We start from the raw sequence: 19,257 nt of genomic DNA, 5'->3' as shown, positions 1-19,257 counted from the left end.
AGTCATCTTAAAATAGAGGAATTAGCAGAAAGTCAGTCCAGGATAGCAGTCATCCTGCTGTGAGACATAAAGGTTGGTAGAGATCGCTGATAAACTTGGTTGAGTTTTCTTGACAGTATAAAATTCATCAAAAATCTTGACTTTTATGGTGATGTCTACAATATGTACTTCATGTATTGTTCAGTGACCTCATCTGAAATTAGGCCAATAGCCTTTATTCAGCCTTGTTAGGAAGCTGTTTGTCTTCAGCTGGTACTTTCGTAAAGTAAGAGTTTTAAAGGCTGACTTACATGTTAATCTCCACATCTGGCCCTGTTTCTATTTATCTTGAACCATCTGAGAGGGTTTTTTTGGTATATGTTCTGAATACTGTCAGTCTTAGTTGGAAGTCATGAAAAAATTAATTCCAGTCACTTGACTGGAACAAGACCAGAATATTTTAATGTGTCTGTAGTGCAAGTGGGACTCCAAGTATTGACAGTAGCTTTGGCCAATTATTTCATACTACTTGTTCTCAAGGCAAATAAGCTGTCAAGCCAAGCTTTTTGGTTTGGATATCTTAATAAGGGATGTAGGATATGCTGAGAATATAAAGTGTTTCTCCCACATAGTCTAAAAATATCCTTGTAACACTTGTGAGTCAGTATGGTTCAGTTTTATTTTTTAATTTATATGCAACACTGAAGGCATGTCCTTAGTGCCCTGTATTTCCATCCATTTATCTATGAAGCAAAAGTGTATGACAGCAAGTGTGGAGAAGGGTGATTGCAAATAGGCCTAAGCTTTGCAGCTACAAATTCCTGTATAAAGTTTAGCATATCAGAGCTCTAGGTTTGTTCAGTCCCTATTAATTAACTTCTATTACACAGATCTACTCTTTGCATCCAACTATTTACATATCTGGATTTGTGTCCTTGTTTTAAAACTTTTTTAAATGACCATTTGCTTAGCTTTTCTTTACTGGATACGTACCACAACGTTTTCTTCTCTCCACAGAGTTCTTTACTGTATGAGCTCTTTTCTGTCATGGTTCATTCTGGAAGTGCTGCTGGTGGCCATTATTATGCCTGTATAAAATCTTTTAGTGATGATCAGTGGTACAGCTTTAATGATCAGCATGTTAGCAAGGTAAAAATAGTATTTTTAGTTATCTTTTCTACTCACAAATGAGCCAGTAAGTTTCTGTTTTGTGGTTTTCCACTTAGCTGCACATAAAACCAGTTTCATTATATGTATTTCAAGTATTTACTTGATTTCATCCTCTCATCCTAATCTCCTGCCATATACATATGTTTCACTCATTAGCTTAACTGATTTCTGGGGGGTTGGAGTTTTTTTATTATTTATCTATGTATTTTTGGGTGGTGGGGGAAGGAGTGTTTCTCCTTGGCAATGAAGGTGGGATGGTTCCTAAAGAAGCCTTTATTCATGAATGGGCCAGGCTGGATTTAGAATTTTGCCTTCTGTACATGTGAAGAACATTTTTTGCTTAGAGAAGGGTATTTGTAGATCTGTTACAGCTCAGACTGTGCTACTGAACCTGTCCAGCTGATGCAGGTGTTCCAGGTGTCATCCATAGATGTTATTGCAATCAAGAGCCTGTATATTTTTCTCTAAGAAGATCCTACTCTAAAAAATAAAAAAGTATGTTTGCATTCATTGTAAAATGGAGAAGATCACTTTGAAATTGTTTTTGGAAGTTAGCAAATAAGCAGAAATATTTTAAAAATTGGAATTATTAATATAGTGTGTTGTGTAATGCCATGTTTCCTAGTGAGAATAAATGCATCTCGATTAGTGCAAGTTTCTCAAATAATCATTACATTGATTTTCTGTTAGATAACTCAGGAAGATATTAAGAAAACATATGGAGGATCTTCTGGAAGCAGAGGCTATTATTCCAGTGCTTTTGCTAGGTTAGTAGTACTGTAATGTTACTTTTCTTTCTGGTAGTGTTCTAGTGTAATCAAATGAATGGCTGAGGTGCATGTGCTTAATATGTTACCTTAAAATTAATACCAGGTGCTTCAGATGGTTGTAAGAACTACCCTGACTGCTGTTTCAGATCATTAAAATAATGTGATATTTTTTTTTAGAATCCTTCTTGATTAGTGTATTAGTAAGATAGATATGACATAGCTCCTTACTGAAAGATAAAAACACCAAAGCAGCTTCTGAAGCCAGTATTGTCTCCTGAGTGATAAATTCAGCTGTCTATTCTCTTCCCCCAGCTCCACAAATGCTTACATGCTGATATATAGACTGAAAGATCCAACAAGAAATGCAAGTAAGTTAGACAGCTGTATTTGCAAAAGTTGGGTTTTTTTAAACTTAAGTGTTGCATGTTATGATTTTGTTTCTTGTTACAAAACAATGTCATGAAGAATGCTAATCTGCATGAGGTGCAATATTTATTTTATCACAATATAGATGATATCTTGAGACTTTTGTTATCAACTAATTCTCTTTCTAGAGGAGTATTTACATTTATTGTAAAAACAGGATCAAGTGCAGTCATCAGTCTTAGTGTATTTCTTTACAACATCAAAGCTTTCCGTACTGGTACTGGAATCTTTTGCTACCATCACTTTCTTGTGTTGCTGATAACATAAGTAAGGGGAATAAGAGGCAGATTTCCATTTAATTTAAATAATGAAAAAGAGAACAGGGTGTAGTATAGTGGGAAATTCGTGTGGAAAAAAGAAAGGTGTGAAAAGCCAAGATAACTCAAATATAGGTATGATGCCTAAGGTGTTGCCTGCTGTGGGAAAACTGTATTTTTTTAAACTATTGCTTTGTTTTTACTGGCAGAGTTTCTTGAGGCACATGAATATCCAGAGCACATTAAACAATTGGTACAGAAAGAAAGAGAATTAGAAGAACAAGAAAAGAGGCAACGTGAAATTGAACGCAACACGTGCAAGGTTAGAATTTCTGCTGGACTGAGTAACAATACATTGCTAGTGGGAAATATTTCTACAGTAAACAATGGTTTTTACTACAATACAGGGACTTCTTTATGATAAATGTTTGTACTAACAATTCTTTTAAATGAATTGCACACCTGTTGTAAACCTGTATGTAGAGCAGGCATCTGCTAGAGATATTCACCAGACATTTTTGTTGAGTTCATGTATTGCATGTGGATTTGAATTGGTATCAAAACCAAAACAAAACTAGTTAATCTGGCATCACTTATTTTCAGCAAAATTACTTCCAAAGAATGTGTAATGCTGCATGCTGGGTGTGTTAAATCTTTTCATATTGCGCCCCTTGACTTTATGCAATGGTGCTTCTTAAACTAATTTTAAATAGTTACTTAGCAGAAAGAGCAGAATGTTTCCCAAGCCTAGATTCAGTAGGAGCAAACAAAATAGGTCCTCAGTGACTTACAAGCATGGCAGTCAGCTGGTCTATCTATGAATCAAGTGATTGTTTTATGAGGAAGTTCTCTCACTGCAAAATGTGTAACTCTCTATGTGAAAAAGGAATTTCACATTAATTGTTCATGTGCATTTTGCTTTGGAGCATTTGCTCACTGCCTGTGGCTACATCATGGTCTGGTTATAGAAGCTGTATCCTAGCTTGGAGAAAGATTCAGATATACACATACACCTCCTGTGCCTTTGACATTTTCTATCTGCAGTTGTATAACCAGCTGAAAGGGAGCCATCCCATAGCTGAAGTAGAGCTAAAGGTGTATTTCATATTAGATTGTTTGAATTTGGGGTTTTCAACTTAAATGTACTCTAATAGGAAAGACATTTGAAAATGCCTTTGTGGTCATTTTTGTTCCTCCTGTATTTCATAGATTAAATTATTCTGCATGCATCCTACAAAGCAAATAATGATGGAGAACAAACTGGAAGTTCATAAGGACAGAACACTGAAGGAAGCTGTGGAAATAGCTTACAAGGTATGCTGTGCATAACAGGGTAGTTTAATTGTTAGATGTAGTTTTTTCTGCTGTGTCTTCAGATTTTAAATTTCTAATGTTGAGGGAGTGTTTGAGAGTTTGCTGTGGGTTTTTTTGGAGGGTTGGTTTTGGGGGCTGGATCTTGGGAAGTTCTGTATGATGGGGTTGTTTTGTTTTGGTTTTTTTTTAAAGGTGTTCTAGTTGGCCATTATTGGCCAAGTTTTCTGCCAGTAGCCATCAGCTGATTGCTGATTGGAATGATACAGCCTGCCCTTTAAAAAGGCAGTATGATCTTCCATACCCTTATTTTAAAATCTGACAGTGAGAGCAGCTGTTAGACTCACCATGACCTCAGCAAGTTGAAAGAATTGTGAACACTTTCATTTGTATTGCAGTCAAAATGTTGTATTAGATAGTTAATAACAGAGTTCTTGAGAATCTTCCTGGGTAGCTAGTTCAATAGCATGAGTGCACACCAAGGCATCTGTTGATCTCTGCCTTCCACAAACAGCTAGAAGTTCAAGACATCAATTCTTGCTCACCTACTTGTACTCTTTGGTTCTTGCCATATATGTTTTTGGCTGTCAGAGTACCAGCAAGGCAGATTCAGATTAGGGATGTGTTAACATCTTGAGATGCACCGAGGATAATTAGTGGCTATGACTTCCTCAGGCCTCTAGGATGCCATTTGGTATAAGTGATAGGCAAAGTAGCCCTCTGAATATACTTCTGGGACCTGTCTTCCTGTGCTTGGGTACATACTTTTCGAAAGTCCCTCTTTTCTGCATTTTGATTTAGGCTTGTATTTGAATTTGGAAACATCTATATTTATTGCATGTCTATATAATATCTATGATGTGTTTTCTAAAACCAAATTGACTGTTGTGAATTCAAGAGATTCCTGGATGTATACACAGTGAGGTATTTCTAGCTTGCAAGGTAAAAACTAAACTCACAAATGAGCTGTTACTAAGTGTTTGGGGGGTTTTGTGTGTGCATGTTGTAGTTAATGGATTTGGAAGAGGCTGTTCCCTTGGACTGCTGTCGCCTTGTCAAATACGATGAGTTTCATGACTACTTGGAGCGCTCCTATGAAGGAGAGGAGGATACTCCAATGGGTTTGTTACTTGGAGGGGTCAAGTCAACGTACATGTTTGATTTACTGTTGGAAACAAGAAGGCCTGACCAAATTTTCCAGTGCTATAAGCCTGGTGGTAAGACATGTAATTACATATATGATTTTAGTCTATCCTTGTCTATACTGTGTGATGGCACAAGCCCAAAGCTGTAAAACAGCCTCAGTATGAGGTGCTGGAAGAAAAAAACCTAAATTTTACAAAGTTGCTATTCAGAACTACATAGTGTGCTGTGCTGCTCGTTTCTAGTTGAAGTAGGTCTAAGGTATATTAAAATTTGTCAAATTGGAAGGTTTTTTCTTTTTTGGCTTGAAATTTAATGGGAAAATGTAATTCTGAAATTGGACTGCTTTTCAAGTTCTTACTGTTTGTATTTAATGCAAGTCCTTAATCATTACATCAGACAAGCATATATGTGTTTTCTTTGCCTGTTGAATTCTCTGTGTGTGTGACTTTGTTTTCTTTTTTCTTCTGCCTGCAGAGGTTATGGTAAAGGTTCATGTAGTTGACCTGAAGACTGAATCTGTTGCTCCTCCAATAAGTGTGCGAGCTTATTTGAATCAAACAGTTTCAGAGTTTAAACAGCTAATTTCAAAGGTAATATACAGTCCTCAAGGACTTGCAGTAAAGAGTTTTCATTCATCGTCACTGTGAAAATACATCATCATTTACATACCTAAAATGAGAGCCTGCACCTTTTGCAGGTCATGCTGCGAGTTCTGTCCAGCAGGGTTCAGTTAGATGTTAGAGTTGAGCATGTCCATCTGCTCATGCCTGCTGAAAGCAGCAGTCTGCTTCTTGCTTCCATCCAGAGTTCTATCCCAGCTTCTGCACAAGCTTAGCCACTCTCTGGCCATATTACTTACTAGCTTACTGAACAAAAACTTCTATGGGAAAGCTGAAGAGTCAAAATAATGTTCTTTTTGCCTCATAGTTTGAACAACCTTACTGAGAGTCCACCTGGTGACAGAGCTAGTGAACTGTTACCATACAACTGAACCAAAGTGTAACTTCCCCCACTGGCTTCAGTATTTGAAACCTAACATCCAAAACTGTCCACATTGTTTGTGCAATCTCTCCTTTCCATCCCAGCAGCCACTTGTTACTAAGATGCAAGTTGATTTTTACATGGTTTTAAACCAAGGGATGCTACTGCTTCCATTGCATTGGAAGACAGATTGCATTTGCTCATTTCTGGGTAAAATAATTCAGTGGTTGGTGTAATTTCATAATATTTGTTATAAAATATGATTACAGAAATTTGAGTTTAGTCTAATTAAGAATTAAGTGAACACTGCGCAAAACCTGTTGCTTGAGAATATTTTTTTATTTTCATTTGATTCCTACATTAAAGATAAGACCATTGTCATTAACAATTTTCCAGTTCTCTGCAAAACCAGGCCATTTTGTGCATCTGACCTTTTGGAAAAATTGACACTTGCTACATATCAAATGGTGGAGGAAAGGCACTGGGACTGAACAGGTTTGGGAGGTTTCCCCCTATGTTGTCTTTTGCAATTTCAAAGTTGACAAACCAACCTCCTTTCCCTGTGAATAATCTCAGAAGTGAAGTACATGTTTCAGTATTTGAAGGTGTGTATAATGCACGTTATCTTCCTGTCCATGTCTTGTTTTAGGCCACGCACCTGCCTGCTGAAACCATGCGGGTCGTGTTGGAACGGTGCTACAATGACCTGCGTCTTCTGAACGTCTCCAGCAAAACACTGAAAGCTGAAGGCTTTTTTAGAAGCAACAAGGTACATGCTCTGGTTTTTAAATTGTTCACTCATTGTATTTGTAGACTTACCCGTTGTGTTGTAAAAGGCATGGCTATGTGTATAGAATTGATAATGGATAAGTGTCACGCATTTTGCTGTAGTGTGTGGGGTTTATGTGCCCAGTATGGTGGTGCTGATGAATACTCCAGGCTGTATATGAAACCAAGCATCTCATAAGAGAGAGTGGATTGAGAATCAGACATCTGGCTGTTACTGGTACAAATGATGCTGAGGTTAACAGCCTTATGATAAAGACTGTTAAAAGTCAAGCATTCTCAGGAAACAAAGATAGATGTATTGCTATGGAGCCTGCCTGGGTGTGTTTCCTAACCCACCTGAACAACTGTACCTGCTCTCAGTATTAAACTTCTTAAAAAACAAGCATCAAAACTAAAAGCAAGGTTTTGTTTCCATCTTAAATTCAGTAGTTTTCACTATGAAGGTTCCCCCTGGACAATTTATATTATTTTTTCAGGAAAGACTTCTAATAAGTATTTCCAGTAATAATTGTGTGATGCAGTCAGAAAAAGAGTAACTTAGTACTCAAATAATTTTAACATTTTAAATGTATACATTGACCTTTTTTACTAGAGTAGAAATAGCACATCTTTTAGCACATTTTGCACATCCTCTATCTCTGAAGTTTAAGCTCAATGTTAAATCTTCTCGATGAAGAAAGATTAGGGAAGGTTTTGATGGCTCATAGCTGAGCAAAACAACGGCATTGAGTTGTTATTCAGTTCCTTAGAGCCCTTTGACAAAGGGAAGAGAGACATTTAAATTGCACTACTGCTCGCACATGTATACATTTAAAACTTTCTTATGATACTGTACTAGAAAATAAAGATACAGTCTGCTGCAGTGGTGGGGCTCATTGCTACCCATAACTGGTGCTATGCACAGCTGAAGGGTGCACGTGGAGTGATTTATGAGTCCACTTCTGAACATAAGTGTTTACTGCAGCTGGTCAGTCTGCTTACAGTTCACTCCAGTCTGACGAAAATAAGGAAAAGTGAAATCATTATCTGTAGTCTGTATACTACAGACTCCTTGGTCCATCTTTTTCTCAGCATGTATTTTAACATTTTGATAAAAGGTGGTGTTTCTTGATGGCATTATTTCTAATGTGTGCTCAATCCTGTGTTTGCTGTTGTTGCATTTATTTAAAATAACACCACATGATACAACACGTATTTTCTGTTCAGGTATTTATTGAAAGCTCCGAGTCTTTAGACCGTCACGTGACATACACAGACTCTCAGTTGTGGAAGCTTTTGGATCGCCATGCAAACACAATCAGAGTGTATGTTTCATTGCCAGAGCAAGCTCCTGCCTCTCAGCTTAGACGAGCGCTTTATCAGAAGTCTAGTGGAGGTGCAGGCAACTTGGATGAACCTTGTGAGAGAGTAAAAGGACCTGTAGGTAATATGAAATCTGTAGAGGCAATTTTGGAAGAAAGCACTGAAAAACTTAAAAGCTTGTCCCTGCAGCAACAGCAGCAGCAGGAGGGAGATAATGGAGACAGCAGCAAAAGCACAGAAGCCAGTGATTTTGAAAACATTGAGTCACCTTTAAATGAAATAGACTCTTCAGCATCGGCAGAAAACAGAGAACTTGAAAACCAAATTCAGATTTCTGATCCAGAAAATCTGCAGTCCGAGGAGCGGTCAGACTCAGATGTCAATAACGACAGGAGTACGAGCTCAGTGGACAGTGACATCCTCAGCTCCAGCCACAGCAGTGACACTTTGTGCAACGTGGACAATGCCCCCCTCCCCCTGGCTAATGGACTTGACTCTCACAGCATCACAAGTAGTAGGAGATCAAAAGCCAATCAGGGCAAGAAGGAAACCTGGGACACAGCAGAAGAAGATTCTGGAACAGACAGTGAATATGATGAGAGTGGCAAGAGCAGAGGAGAAGCACAGTATATGTACTTTAAATCAGAACCCTACACTGCAGAGGAGGGTTCAGGAGAAGGGCAAAAATGTATGTATTCTTTTTTAAGTGCCGTAAAAGAATTCTGTGTGTTTTATTACTTAATTCATATGCTGTGTTAAAAAAGTCTAATGACAGTATTGAAAACCTTGTTTATAATGTCAAATTAAAACTAATGAAAGAGCAAAGACAGGATGTGATGCTCAGCAAAATCTAGCCTAATTCTGATCTTGTAATAAGTGATTACGTATTTGAAAAGTGTCTTGCTTTTTTGTTTGAAAGAAAATGAATATCTATTTACATGTATTGATAGTGTTCCCTGGAGAGCAAGCTAAGTTGTCTTCCAGTGAAAGGAACATAGTTGCATCTGCTGCTGCTGATGCACCTGTTTCACAATGCACTTATTTAATGTGGTTAAAACAGCATATTTCTGTTACCATTTAGACTAACAAACCTGAAAAGCCCTGGTCATTTGACTGTAAAGAAAATTCAAATATACTTGATATTGACAATTTAATTCACCAGCTGAAATACAGTGGGTACAGTGAGACACACGGCTGACATGAAAATGTCCGAACAATTTCAGTATAAGAGCCTAAGTGGTATAAAATTGTCATAAAAATAAGTAATTTCAACAATGCTTTGTACCCTCCTGTGCTTTATAGCTAACAGAATAATAATTAAAGAATAGCAGGATGTAAGATAAATATTTTGAAAGGCAAAGGTTTTCATGTCAATCCAGAAACTCTGATTGTAATAGTAGTAGATAAAGAATTTCTTACAGAGAAACTGATTTGCATCTACTAAAGTTTTGATAAAATTACTCCTTTAGCTTGGAATAGTCTTTCTTTGGGGCTAGTTTTGAACTACTTTCATTTTTCCCTGGTTTGTTTTGGTAGGTCTAGTTGGATTCAGGAATGATTTGTTTGCAGTAATTTTGATGTTATCATAGTACGCTGCATAAACAATTATCCTGAGGGGAAAGCTTTTATGTATTTTTAGTATAATTCAAATAATTTATTTGTTCAGTTAAATATTCTGAATAGTTTATTCTAGAGTGTCATGACATTATATAATCATGGCAAACTGAACCTGCTACAGTAGCGCAGTACAAATTGCATGTATTAAGAAATACAATTTCTAAAGATAAACTATTCCCTTTACTTTGCAGAATTTCATATTACTGCATCTTTTCCTTAATTACAACATTATTCCATGAAAACGTCCCTTAGTCTGGACTTGAGCTTGCCTTGTGATATCCTGTGGCCTTCCAGAACACAGAATTAACCTAACTTTTTAATGCTGAAAGCCAGGAAGGAAAATGAAAGGGATTGGGTAGCCTGTGCCTGGCCAGTCCCAACACCAGAGCGGTTCCCTCTCCCTTGAGGCAGGGCAAAGCTGTAGGAGGATTATCTGCAGTTGCTCCATGGGATTCTGTTTGTTGTCTTTCTGCTCCACTATGTCACTGAATGCAAACCAGGGTGGTTTGGCACTGCTGTGTCCCCCCCCGAAATATCTGCCCATAAACACTTAAAATGCAGCAAAGCTGTTAAAGGTTATAATAACATCATTAGATAAAATGTCCATGTAGCCATGAACCATAATTCAGGCTTTTCAGTACTGTTTTGCTGCAAGTGGTAACTTTGAATATATAGAAATTGTGTGTGAGAAAGCTTTTTTTTTTTTGGTAGCAAGGTGTTTCATACCATTTTTATCTTTGTTTTTGCTTAGGGCTGATGGTGCATGTTGATAAAAGAATTACACTGTCTGCCTTCAAGCAACACTTGGAGCCTTTTGTTGGAGTTCCATCTTCTCACTTCAAAGTCTTCAGAGTCTATGCCAGCAATCAAGAGTTTGAGAGTGTTCGGCTGAATGAGACCCTTTCGTCATTTTCTGATGACAATAAGGTTATTCAGAAGTTATTTTGCATCATTAAAAATATACTGGTGCAATATAGATAAACTTAATTTACAACAAGTGAAATAATTATTGTGGTCTTCGTAGCGTGTTACAAAATGTAATTCTGATTTTGATACTAGTTCTAACATATTCCTTTTGTCTTCTAGATAACTATTAGACTTGGAAGAGCCCTTAAGAAGGGTGAATACAGAGTCAAAGTCTATCAGCTTTTGGTAAATGAGCCTGAGGTAAGGCATTGAATGTTTCAAGACTGATTCATGAAAATATTAATATGTGGCCTGGCCAAGGTTTTGCTTTGAAATCTTGGGAAAAAATGAAACTCCTTCTTTTCTTTACATTTCCCTGCAAGTTTTTCTGGACTTAGAAAGGGATTTTGAGGTGATTTCTGTTCCAAGTAAGCAACTGGAATGTGATTTACAGTGTCTCTAAAGTGTCTTTATTTCTGTGGTGTAAATGGAGGACAAGTGAATTGTTTCTTTGTTTCCCTTAAATGCATGACAGTCATGTAGCATTCTCTCCAAAGAAGAAAGTGTGTTTGCTCGTGGTTGTGGTTTTCAGTGATGTTGAACTGATCTAATTCATTGCATTCCTGTGCTGCAGACAGTGCTTATCAGGGTGGTTTTCTGGGTAATGGCCCTCTCTGCATCAGGCAAGCCTGAAGCCAAAGTGCCTCTCTTGGAATAGTGCAGCTCATAAGCTTGTTACATCTTTTGGGGCATGAAGAATATAGAGGTGATGTCACTATATAGATTGCAGTCTTCAGAAGCTGACTTTGTATGCACTTTATTTTTTGGACAAAACTGCAGGATATGTATTAATTATGAGGAAAGACTAACTGAACTGCTAAAGCAGGGAATAATAAAAGTTTTAAAGTAACTCCCATGGAGTCATGGAGTTCTGTCTGATCCATGAAACGCAAGAAAGTGGCATTTTTATTATCATGTGGCTTATTTAATATGAAAGCTCCTTTCCCAGTGTTTGGAATGTGAATGTAATGGTAGCAGTTAGCAGCACAGCACAGGCAGTATTTCTGCACAGGCATTCAGAGGGTTTGAGTGCTCTGCCGAAGGGCAGCTGCAACACAAATTAGTTACACCCCATTTTAATGAATTCATTGCCTACCTTGTTAATGAGAAGCCTTTGCTGGTCTTTTTGCCAGGTGGATGGGGCTGGTCATAAGGTATAAACAGAGGTAAATTACAGTTCTGTGTTCAAAAGAACTCTCTTTAATCTCTTTCTGTTTATGTTGACAGCCATGCAAGTTTCTTCTAGATGCAGTTTTTGCTAAAGGAATGACTGTCCGACAGTCCAAAGAGGAGCTGCTTCCTCAGCTTCGAGAACAGTGTGGCCTAGACTTGACAATTGACAGGTAAACCTGATTAAATATCACTCTAAAATGTGTTTGGGGATTTCTTTCCTCTTGTGGAGAAGGAAAATCATGAAAGAAGCAGAAATAAATTGCTGTGGTCTTTGAATCAGTTTGTGAATACAAACACTAATTCAGCAATTCTTCGCTTTCATCTCATGCAGAATGACTTCTATAGGGGATAATATTTACCTAGAATTGCCTGTGTGCAACATGTCTGCAGCTTTAAATCTCTCTAATGATGGTTTCCTTCAGAAAGGGGAACATTAAGTAAATCAATTCATAAAAGCCACCTGCTCTCTACATGCAGGCCTAGCATAGATCACTGCAGCAAATTACTTGTGCAGCATCATCATGTGTATGTACAGCACTGATTTGTGCTGTCTTCCCTTTACCATAATTGGGTAATCCCTAATTAGGAAACTGTTTTCTTCCCTTAAATCCCTGCATATTTCTTGCATTGAACAAATGGAACACAGACTTGTTTTCCTTGTGTTTATGAATGATTCAACACTAAGCCAGTAGTGGCACCCTGCTGTCAGGACTGTTTCAGAACATTAAACTTGTTCCTGCTAAACCTCACCAAACCTTGCATTAATGAGCTGTAGTATTTCAGTTTTGTCAGAAAATACTCAGTTTTTATCTCTGGCAGTGCTAAGTGTTCATGAGCAGATAGAAGCTCACTGGGGTTTTTGGTGATGTATTTATAGGTTTCGCCTACGAAAGAAAACATGGAAGAATCCAGGCACTGTGTTTCTGGATTATCATATCTATGAAGAAGATATCAATATTTCCAGCAATTGGGAGGTCTTCTTAGAAATACTTGATGGTAATGACTTATTTTTGAATTGGTCCTGGTGATGACTAGTTAGCTGAAATATATGTGTGCATATACATAATACATTTGTATCATTTGTTTTAAGTCAGCACAGCAGTTCAGGCCTTTAGTAGTTTTCAGACAGGATTGCAAAACCACTTCTGTCATGAAGAGCTAATTTTGGAACAGAACTTTTGTTCATCAAAACAATTTTGGAATCAAATATTAGAGAGCAGATTGTTTCTGAAATTCTGCTTAAATATCATTTAAAATCTGCCATTTCTTAAGCAATCCTTGGCATATACACTTAGAATTTTGATTCTGAATGCAAAAGCATAATTTAAGGGTAAGAAAAGAAGGCCATGCTATTTGTCCTCCAGATTAACAGATGCTGCTGTTAATGTATAGATGAAGAATGTGAATTCCATTCACTCAGGAATTTTTTTCCCAAGCATACCTGATTTAAGAAGTCTCACTTAGCAGTTAGTCACAGCTGTGTTCAATTCTGGTATTTTCAGTTCTAACAGAATTGTGCCAATGCAAGTATCAAAATATGAAATGAACCTGGGAGGTTCAGGAGGCCCACAGATTCCTATGGACATACATGTCAGCTCACACTGCAGTTAAAACTTTACAGTTTAAATTCTTTGTTATTAGATTTAGATAATTACTGTAGTGTTTCTGTAGTGAGTTGGTCTTGGAGATACAGCTTTAGACACTGCAGCCCACCTAACTCACAGAGAGATTACAGAACGCTTGGAAGCCCTGTAATCTGTAACGGGTTCATGCAAAACAAGCATGTAATATTTGCCATAAAACTCTAAGCCACGTGTTCTGCATGTGCTAGGTTATAAAATTGTAGACTAAGTAAAAGTAAAAATAAAATCAACCATTGGAGATATCACTTATGCTTATCTCATTGTAATATAAACAATATTGCTCCGTCAGCCAGAGACGGCTCTGGAACCTGAAACAAGATATAAAAAGGCTGGAGGCAGCACATACTAAAGCTCTTGAAGGTGGTGGGTGGAAAGATTTCAATAACAAGTGTGGAGTTGGTGAGGGAGATCTAGAAGTTGAATGGGGAAATCTAGAGATCTAGAAGTTAAATGGGGAAAGCTTATTTTGGTAAAGGAAGTGAAGCACATGATAGGAAGGCCTCATGCAAATGCCAGATCTGGAGTCGGGCTCTGGTTAGGTGGAGAGATACTGTGTGGATAACTGAGCTGGATGTTATGGAAAACTGTGCCCTAAAGAAGAACAAATGGCATGGCTTCAAGGAGATCCTTCCCATGAAAAATTCCTTTAAAGGAGCTGATAACACAAAACTTCAGCTAAGTCCTATTCCTTTCCTCTTCCCCTTTTTTACAAGTGAACTGCTTGCAGCACACTGGGTTACTTAATTTGTGTATGTATCTGTAGGACAGTCTTCCATATTAGAGTATGGTTAAACTATGGACAAACCCTAATTTAAAATAATATTTTTTGTGATATTAATACAATAATACAATTGATAAAATAATCTATTTCTTTGCTAGGAGTAGAAAAGATGAAATCCATGTCACAACTTGCTGTTTTATCGAGACGATGGAGGCCGTCAGAAATGAAATTAGATTCTTTCCAGGAAGTAGTACTAGAAAGCAGCAGTGTCGAAGAACTAAAAGAGAAGGTAAAATGTGTAACATGATGCAAGTTTCTTGTGATGACCAAGAGCCTTATTGATGTTCTGTGCTGGGAAGCACAAAGATGTCATAGCTCCAAAAATCTTGTTGCATGGTGATAATTTTTCTCCAGGAATGGATAACCTATCCCATCCCATTACCGAAGCCACATGAATTATCAACTTTACTTCTTAGTTTCACATAATGGTCTGGTATGAAAGTATTCAGGTGAATACATGTTTAAAAAGTCACATCTTGATGTTTAAGCAGCTTAATAGTACCTGTTTCCCTTATCCTCAAAAAACACACATGAAAGAAAAGCTAAGCCATTGCCACTTTGTGTTTTTCAAGCTAATGTTTTGTTATTCCAAAATACCAAACCTTTCAGCCTCCTCATACTTGAATTTGAGAACTGTTGGTGAGGGGTGGTGTTGCTGTATCAAGTAGGTTGAACTCTGTTTTGGTTGGAAACAATGGCTGTGGTATGGTTTGGTTTTGCTTAAGGCCAGGACCCTCTAACAGCTAAGCAGACCGGTGTCATCCCAGCAGAAATCTGGAGCAGGAGTGTCTCCTACTGAGACTGTTTCCTTAATCCAGTGTATCACAGGGTTCCACTCTTGGAGAAATGTTTATTTATGTGTGGCAATGCCCAGTTGTTAGGGGGCCACCTTGGATGTTGAGGCCAGCAAAAATGCTGTTGTCAGTGACCCTGAGAATTGTTAAATTAGGGGGGTTAGTTCACAGGCTGGGTATGTGTTTTACACGGATTAAGCTATGGGCTGCTTTCTTGTATTCTTCAGATAGAAATGAAGTTGTGACTACAGGTTCTTGCATGCAGTCAAGAATTCCTCCTCACTTGTATCTGAAGAAAAGAGTTGGCTGCCCTTGTTTTCTTAAGAATTGATATGCAGGGAGCAATTTTAAAGTGCTGGTAGGAAGTGCAGGTGTGTGGAGGTGGGTCTTAGTCATGCGTATTTTACAGCTGTGCCTGCTCCCAGGCTGAGTGGATAACAGCTTCCTGTCACACAAGGAAACTGCTGAGGGTTTAACTTGAGGCAGTCAGTCTCTTTGTATCCTGGAACTTGCATGTTACTAATTGTTTTTATGAACGTTTGTATCTCCCCTTCAGTGTTAAGAGAAGTGTGATGAAATACTGTCACAGCAAGGGTCACTTGTGACACACACTGGTAACTTGAGAAATGTTAAGAATGTGTACTTGTCACTGTTGTTTTGTACATTGGAGGACTTGCAGATAATTCACTTCTAGATTTGGCAACTATTGACTTTATGTAGACATTGTGTAATGGTGCTTTGGAATAGTATTAAATCCACCATTTCTCTTCACAGCTAAGTGAAATAAGTGGAATACCCTTGGAAAACATAGAATTTGCAAAGGTAAGTAAGATTTTGTGTATTTTTAGGTTTTAATGGCACCGATGTATGAATGTGAGTTTTATTGTATTAACTAAGTAATCGGTTTTTTCAGGGTAGAGGAACCTTTCCATGTGACATTTCCATACTAGAGATTCATCAAGACTTGGACTGGAATCCAAAAGTATCTACATTGAATGTCTGGCCTCTGTACATTTGTGATGATGGTGCAGTAATATTTTATAGGTATGTCTTTCATTACAGTATAATAAACCATGCAAAAAAAAAGCTGTAGTTAACATTTAAGGGGTGATGTAATGGACAGGAACATAAAATACTCTTCTGTTATCTTAAAGAAAAGAAGGTTTAAAATATTCAGCTGAAATATTTGTGCTCCTCAGCTTCCTAAAAGTCTGAATATTAATTAAGTTTAAGAAAACAAGCACTGCACCCTTTTACTCAATCCTCCCTTCCAAACCACTGAAATTAAAGCTAATGCTTGAGTGTGTATCTGGATTTAATTTCTTAAAATAGAACCATATCCCACGTGGAGTTTGTGAGTGTCTTGCTGTAGGTTTTGGAGAGCAAGGATTTTATTTTCTGAGTTTATTCCTTTGAGAAATTAGTATGGCTTCTTTCTAAAAAGCCTGTTATGATAAAAATTCTATTAATATGAAAAGTGTTGATCAGCTGGTGGCAGGAACCCAGGGCAGGAGTTGAGGACTGAGAGCTGGAATATTTTCATTTCTCCTAAACTCGGTGGGTGAGGCAACCTCATGGACACATTGTTTCTGTGGTATTTTTCATAATTGCATGCAAGCTGGGGAGAAACAGCTGGTTAATAATGTGCTGGTCTTGATGAAAATTACTTGTGAGAACATCTGGCAGGGACTGGCTAACACACTGCTTCCAGCTGTTGGCACTATGACCAAAAAGAGCAGAGCTGTAGCTGTCTATACAGAATAGGAGTAAGAGAGATGGAGGAGTATGGGCTTGTTTCTTCCCCTGGTCTGTAGTCAGTCAGAATGCTGAGTGTTCCTGCTGGAAAAGCAGGTTTAGACACATTGCCTGTTTCTGCAGAACAGAGCAATCCCTGAGAAGTGTTGTGCTTAGTTGTGGTTTCTACTAAGTTGCTTCAAGTGAAAAAAAAAAAAAAAAGCAGAAATCTACTTATGGTTACTGTATTGATCTGAATTTGAACATATGTTTACATTTTAGGGATAAAACTGAAGAATTAATGGAATTAACAGATGAGCAAAGAAATGAACTGATGAAAAAAGAAAGCAGCAGACTCCAGAAAACTGGACACCGGGTAACCTACTCTCCCCGTAAAGAAAAAGCACTAAAAATTTATCTGGATGGAGCACCAAATAAAGATTTGACTCAAGACTGATACTTGCTATAGCATTTTCCCTGGGGAATTTTTTTTGTTTCCAATCAAAAGGTTCACTACTACTGTGTAGTGCCATTACGGCAGGACATTCATTAGGTGTAAAGCGCTGACACCAGCACCGGCCGGGCGGGGGCCGGCCCAGCGCGGGGCCCCGCTGGGCACTGTTTGACTTGGAATCATGTTGTGCACTATAGTCAAATGTACTGTAAAGCTAAAAGGGATGTGCAAATAAAAGATTAGAACTCAAAAGTGGGCGGGGAGGGAAATGAGTGGAAATTGTTGAGGACAGTGTGCACATAGTAGCTAGTGAAACTAGCCTCCAACAGGATACTCATAGCTTAATAATAAAAGCTGTGCAAAGGCCATGAAAGAATCCTTTTCTCTGTTTGTTTCACTGATACACGCATTACCTCATCAGAGAGTCTGGAGTAAATGTTAACACATTGGTTCTAGGAAAGCAGCGGGAAAGGGCCGGACATGGGAGTGCTGCCAGTGTCAGGTTTTAGAATATTCTTCCATAAAACAGGGGGTCTGAGAGGTGTCTGCAGGAAGCTGCCAGCAGGCGTCGTTTGTTTGCAGAAGTGCTGTTGTAAGGTAAAGTGGTTTTCTAATAGGTTACTGAAGCCAGTGAGCAGCTCTAGTATATTGCGTTCGATGTGTAAATAAAATCTGCCCTATCCATTTACCAGAACTGCAGCTCAGCTATTTACCATGGTATTTCTTTACACATATCAACATTCATTGTGTACATTTGGAAGTATAGTTGCCTATTTAAATTTGTATTCATTTTATGTTTGACTATGCTGGGTACTTTAGGGTTGTTCTTCCCCTTGTTGCTAAGTTTTTGTTCTGTTCCGCTACTTTTTGTACATTTTGTTTTTAAGACTATTACAACTTTGCATCTTCTCCACCTGCTGAAAGTCAATTTATTTTTCCCAGAGTTGATTCCATAGCTATATGTAGTTAAGTATTGGGGCAACCTCTTAACACCTCAACGTACAAACTTGGTAGTTCAGGCTGTGGTGCAAAGACTGATGCAGTCAACATGATTTCATTGCAAAGCCTAGGAACAGCAATTTTTTGCTTTGGTCCATAAAGATCAATAGAGAACAATTCTCCATAGTTTTTGGAAAAACCACCTAATTTATAACAATCAAAAGATTTTGGTAAACTTTTTCATGCCAGATGCTGTTTACAACAATGAACATGCCAATAAAACATTTGTTCATTCTGTTGTGTTATTTTAATCATTAAATGCTGTGTTTTTTATTTAAAAAATTATGGGAGTGTTTCATGGAAATACAGACTTTCCCAAGGCAGTGCTGGAATTGCAAGGCTGTGTGTTTGTGTGTATGTGCACACCCCCTCCATGTACAGAGTGTTACAGGAACTGCTTTAAAGCCTGGCTGCTGCTCCTCTTTACATTCACACCAAATTTTTCTTCAACTGTGAGTTTCCTTTCCCAGAACTGAATTTCTCACCAGTGAAACTTCCAAGTATAATTGGCAGCTAAATTCCGCTCCAGAGGGAAAGGGGTGTTCAATAACAGAACCTTCAGCTCTTCCTTGCGTGCTGGCCCACAACAAAAATGCTGAGGAATCTGTCAGCTAGAGAACCAGGCATTGCACAGAGGCATTCCCTCATTATTCCTCTTCTGACTGCCCTGTGCTGCCTCTTGGCCAACATAGGGGAGGTGGAAGTGGGGGCAAAGGAGCAGAGCGGGAGTACCATCCCCTAGGTAGGGTACTTCATTAAACTACCATTTACCATAGATAGAGACTGCTAAAGCATCCTTAAGAGCTTTTGGAAGAGAGAAAAAAACTACTTATCAAATGTATTGTGAATTTTCTTCAAACAGACATTGGGGAAGGCAAAAATGTAGAGATGAAATTCAGGGACTGCAGCATCAAGAACTTGAAGGGAGAACACTGTCCTTAAGAGGGCAGTATTTACAGACAGTT

At 38.1% G+C, this 19,257-nt stretch overlaps 1 protein-coding gene across 3 annotated transcripts in view; it reads left to right on the top strand.

Moving 5' to 3' along the window:
* USP47 (ubiquitin specific peptidase 47) overlaps positions 1-18,498 on the top strand; it is a 51,543-nt gene extending 33,045 nt beyond the window's left edge. For all 3 annotated transcript variants that reach the window (XM_082284480.1, XM_082284482.1, XM_082284481.1), the window contains 17 exons: positions 997-1,128; positions 1,840-1,916; positions 2,232-2,287; positions 2,812-2,924; positions 3,812-3,916; positions 4,923-5,130; positions 5,534-5,649; positions 6,690-6,809; positions 8,036-8,819; positions 10,500-10,675; positions 10,835-10,915; positions 11,942-12,057; positions 12,765-12,883; positions 14,410-14,540; positions 15,880-15,927; positions 16,019-16,149; positions 17,122-18,498. In XM_082284480.1, coding sequence (XP_082140606.1) covers positions 997-1,128; positions 1,840-1,916; positions 2,232-2,287; positions 2,812-2,924; positions 3,812-3,916; positions 4,923-5,130; positions 5,534-5,649; positions 6,690-6,809; positions 8,036-8,819; positions 10,500-10,675; positions 10,835-10,915; positions 11,942-12,057; positions 12,765-12,883; positions 14,410-14,540; positions 15,880-15,927; positions 16,019-16,149; positions 17,122-17,296 — 2,688 coding nt within the window. In that variant the 3' untranslated portion in view covers positions 17,297-18,498. The remainder of the gene's footprint in view (positions 1-996; positions 1,129-1,839; positions 1,917-2,231; positions 2,288-2,811; positions 2,925-3,811; positions 3,917-4,922; positions 5,131-5,533; positions 5,650-6,689; positions 6,810-8,035; positions 8,820-10,499; positions 10,676-10,834; positions 10,916-11,941; positions 12,058-12,764; positions 12,884-14,409; positions 14,541-15,879; positions 15,928-16,018; positions 16,150-17,121) is intronic.
* Positions 18,499-19,257: the final 759 nt, after the last annotated feature.

The sequence above is a fragment of the Coloeus monedula genome, assembly GCF_965178545.1.
Source record: "Coloeus monedula genome assembly, chromosome: 6".
Classification (NCBI taxonomy): domain Eukaryota; kingdom Metazoa; phylum Chordata; class Aves; order Passeriformes; family Corvidae; genus Coloeus; species Coloeus monedula.
The sequence above is the reverse complement of the archived record's forward strand: the minus strand, read 5'-3'. Positions and strand labels throughout refer to the sequence as shown.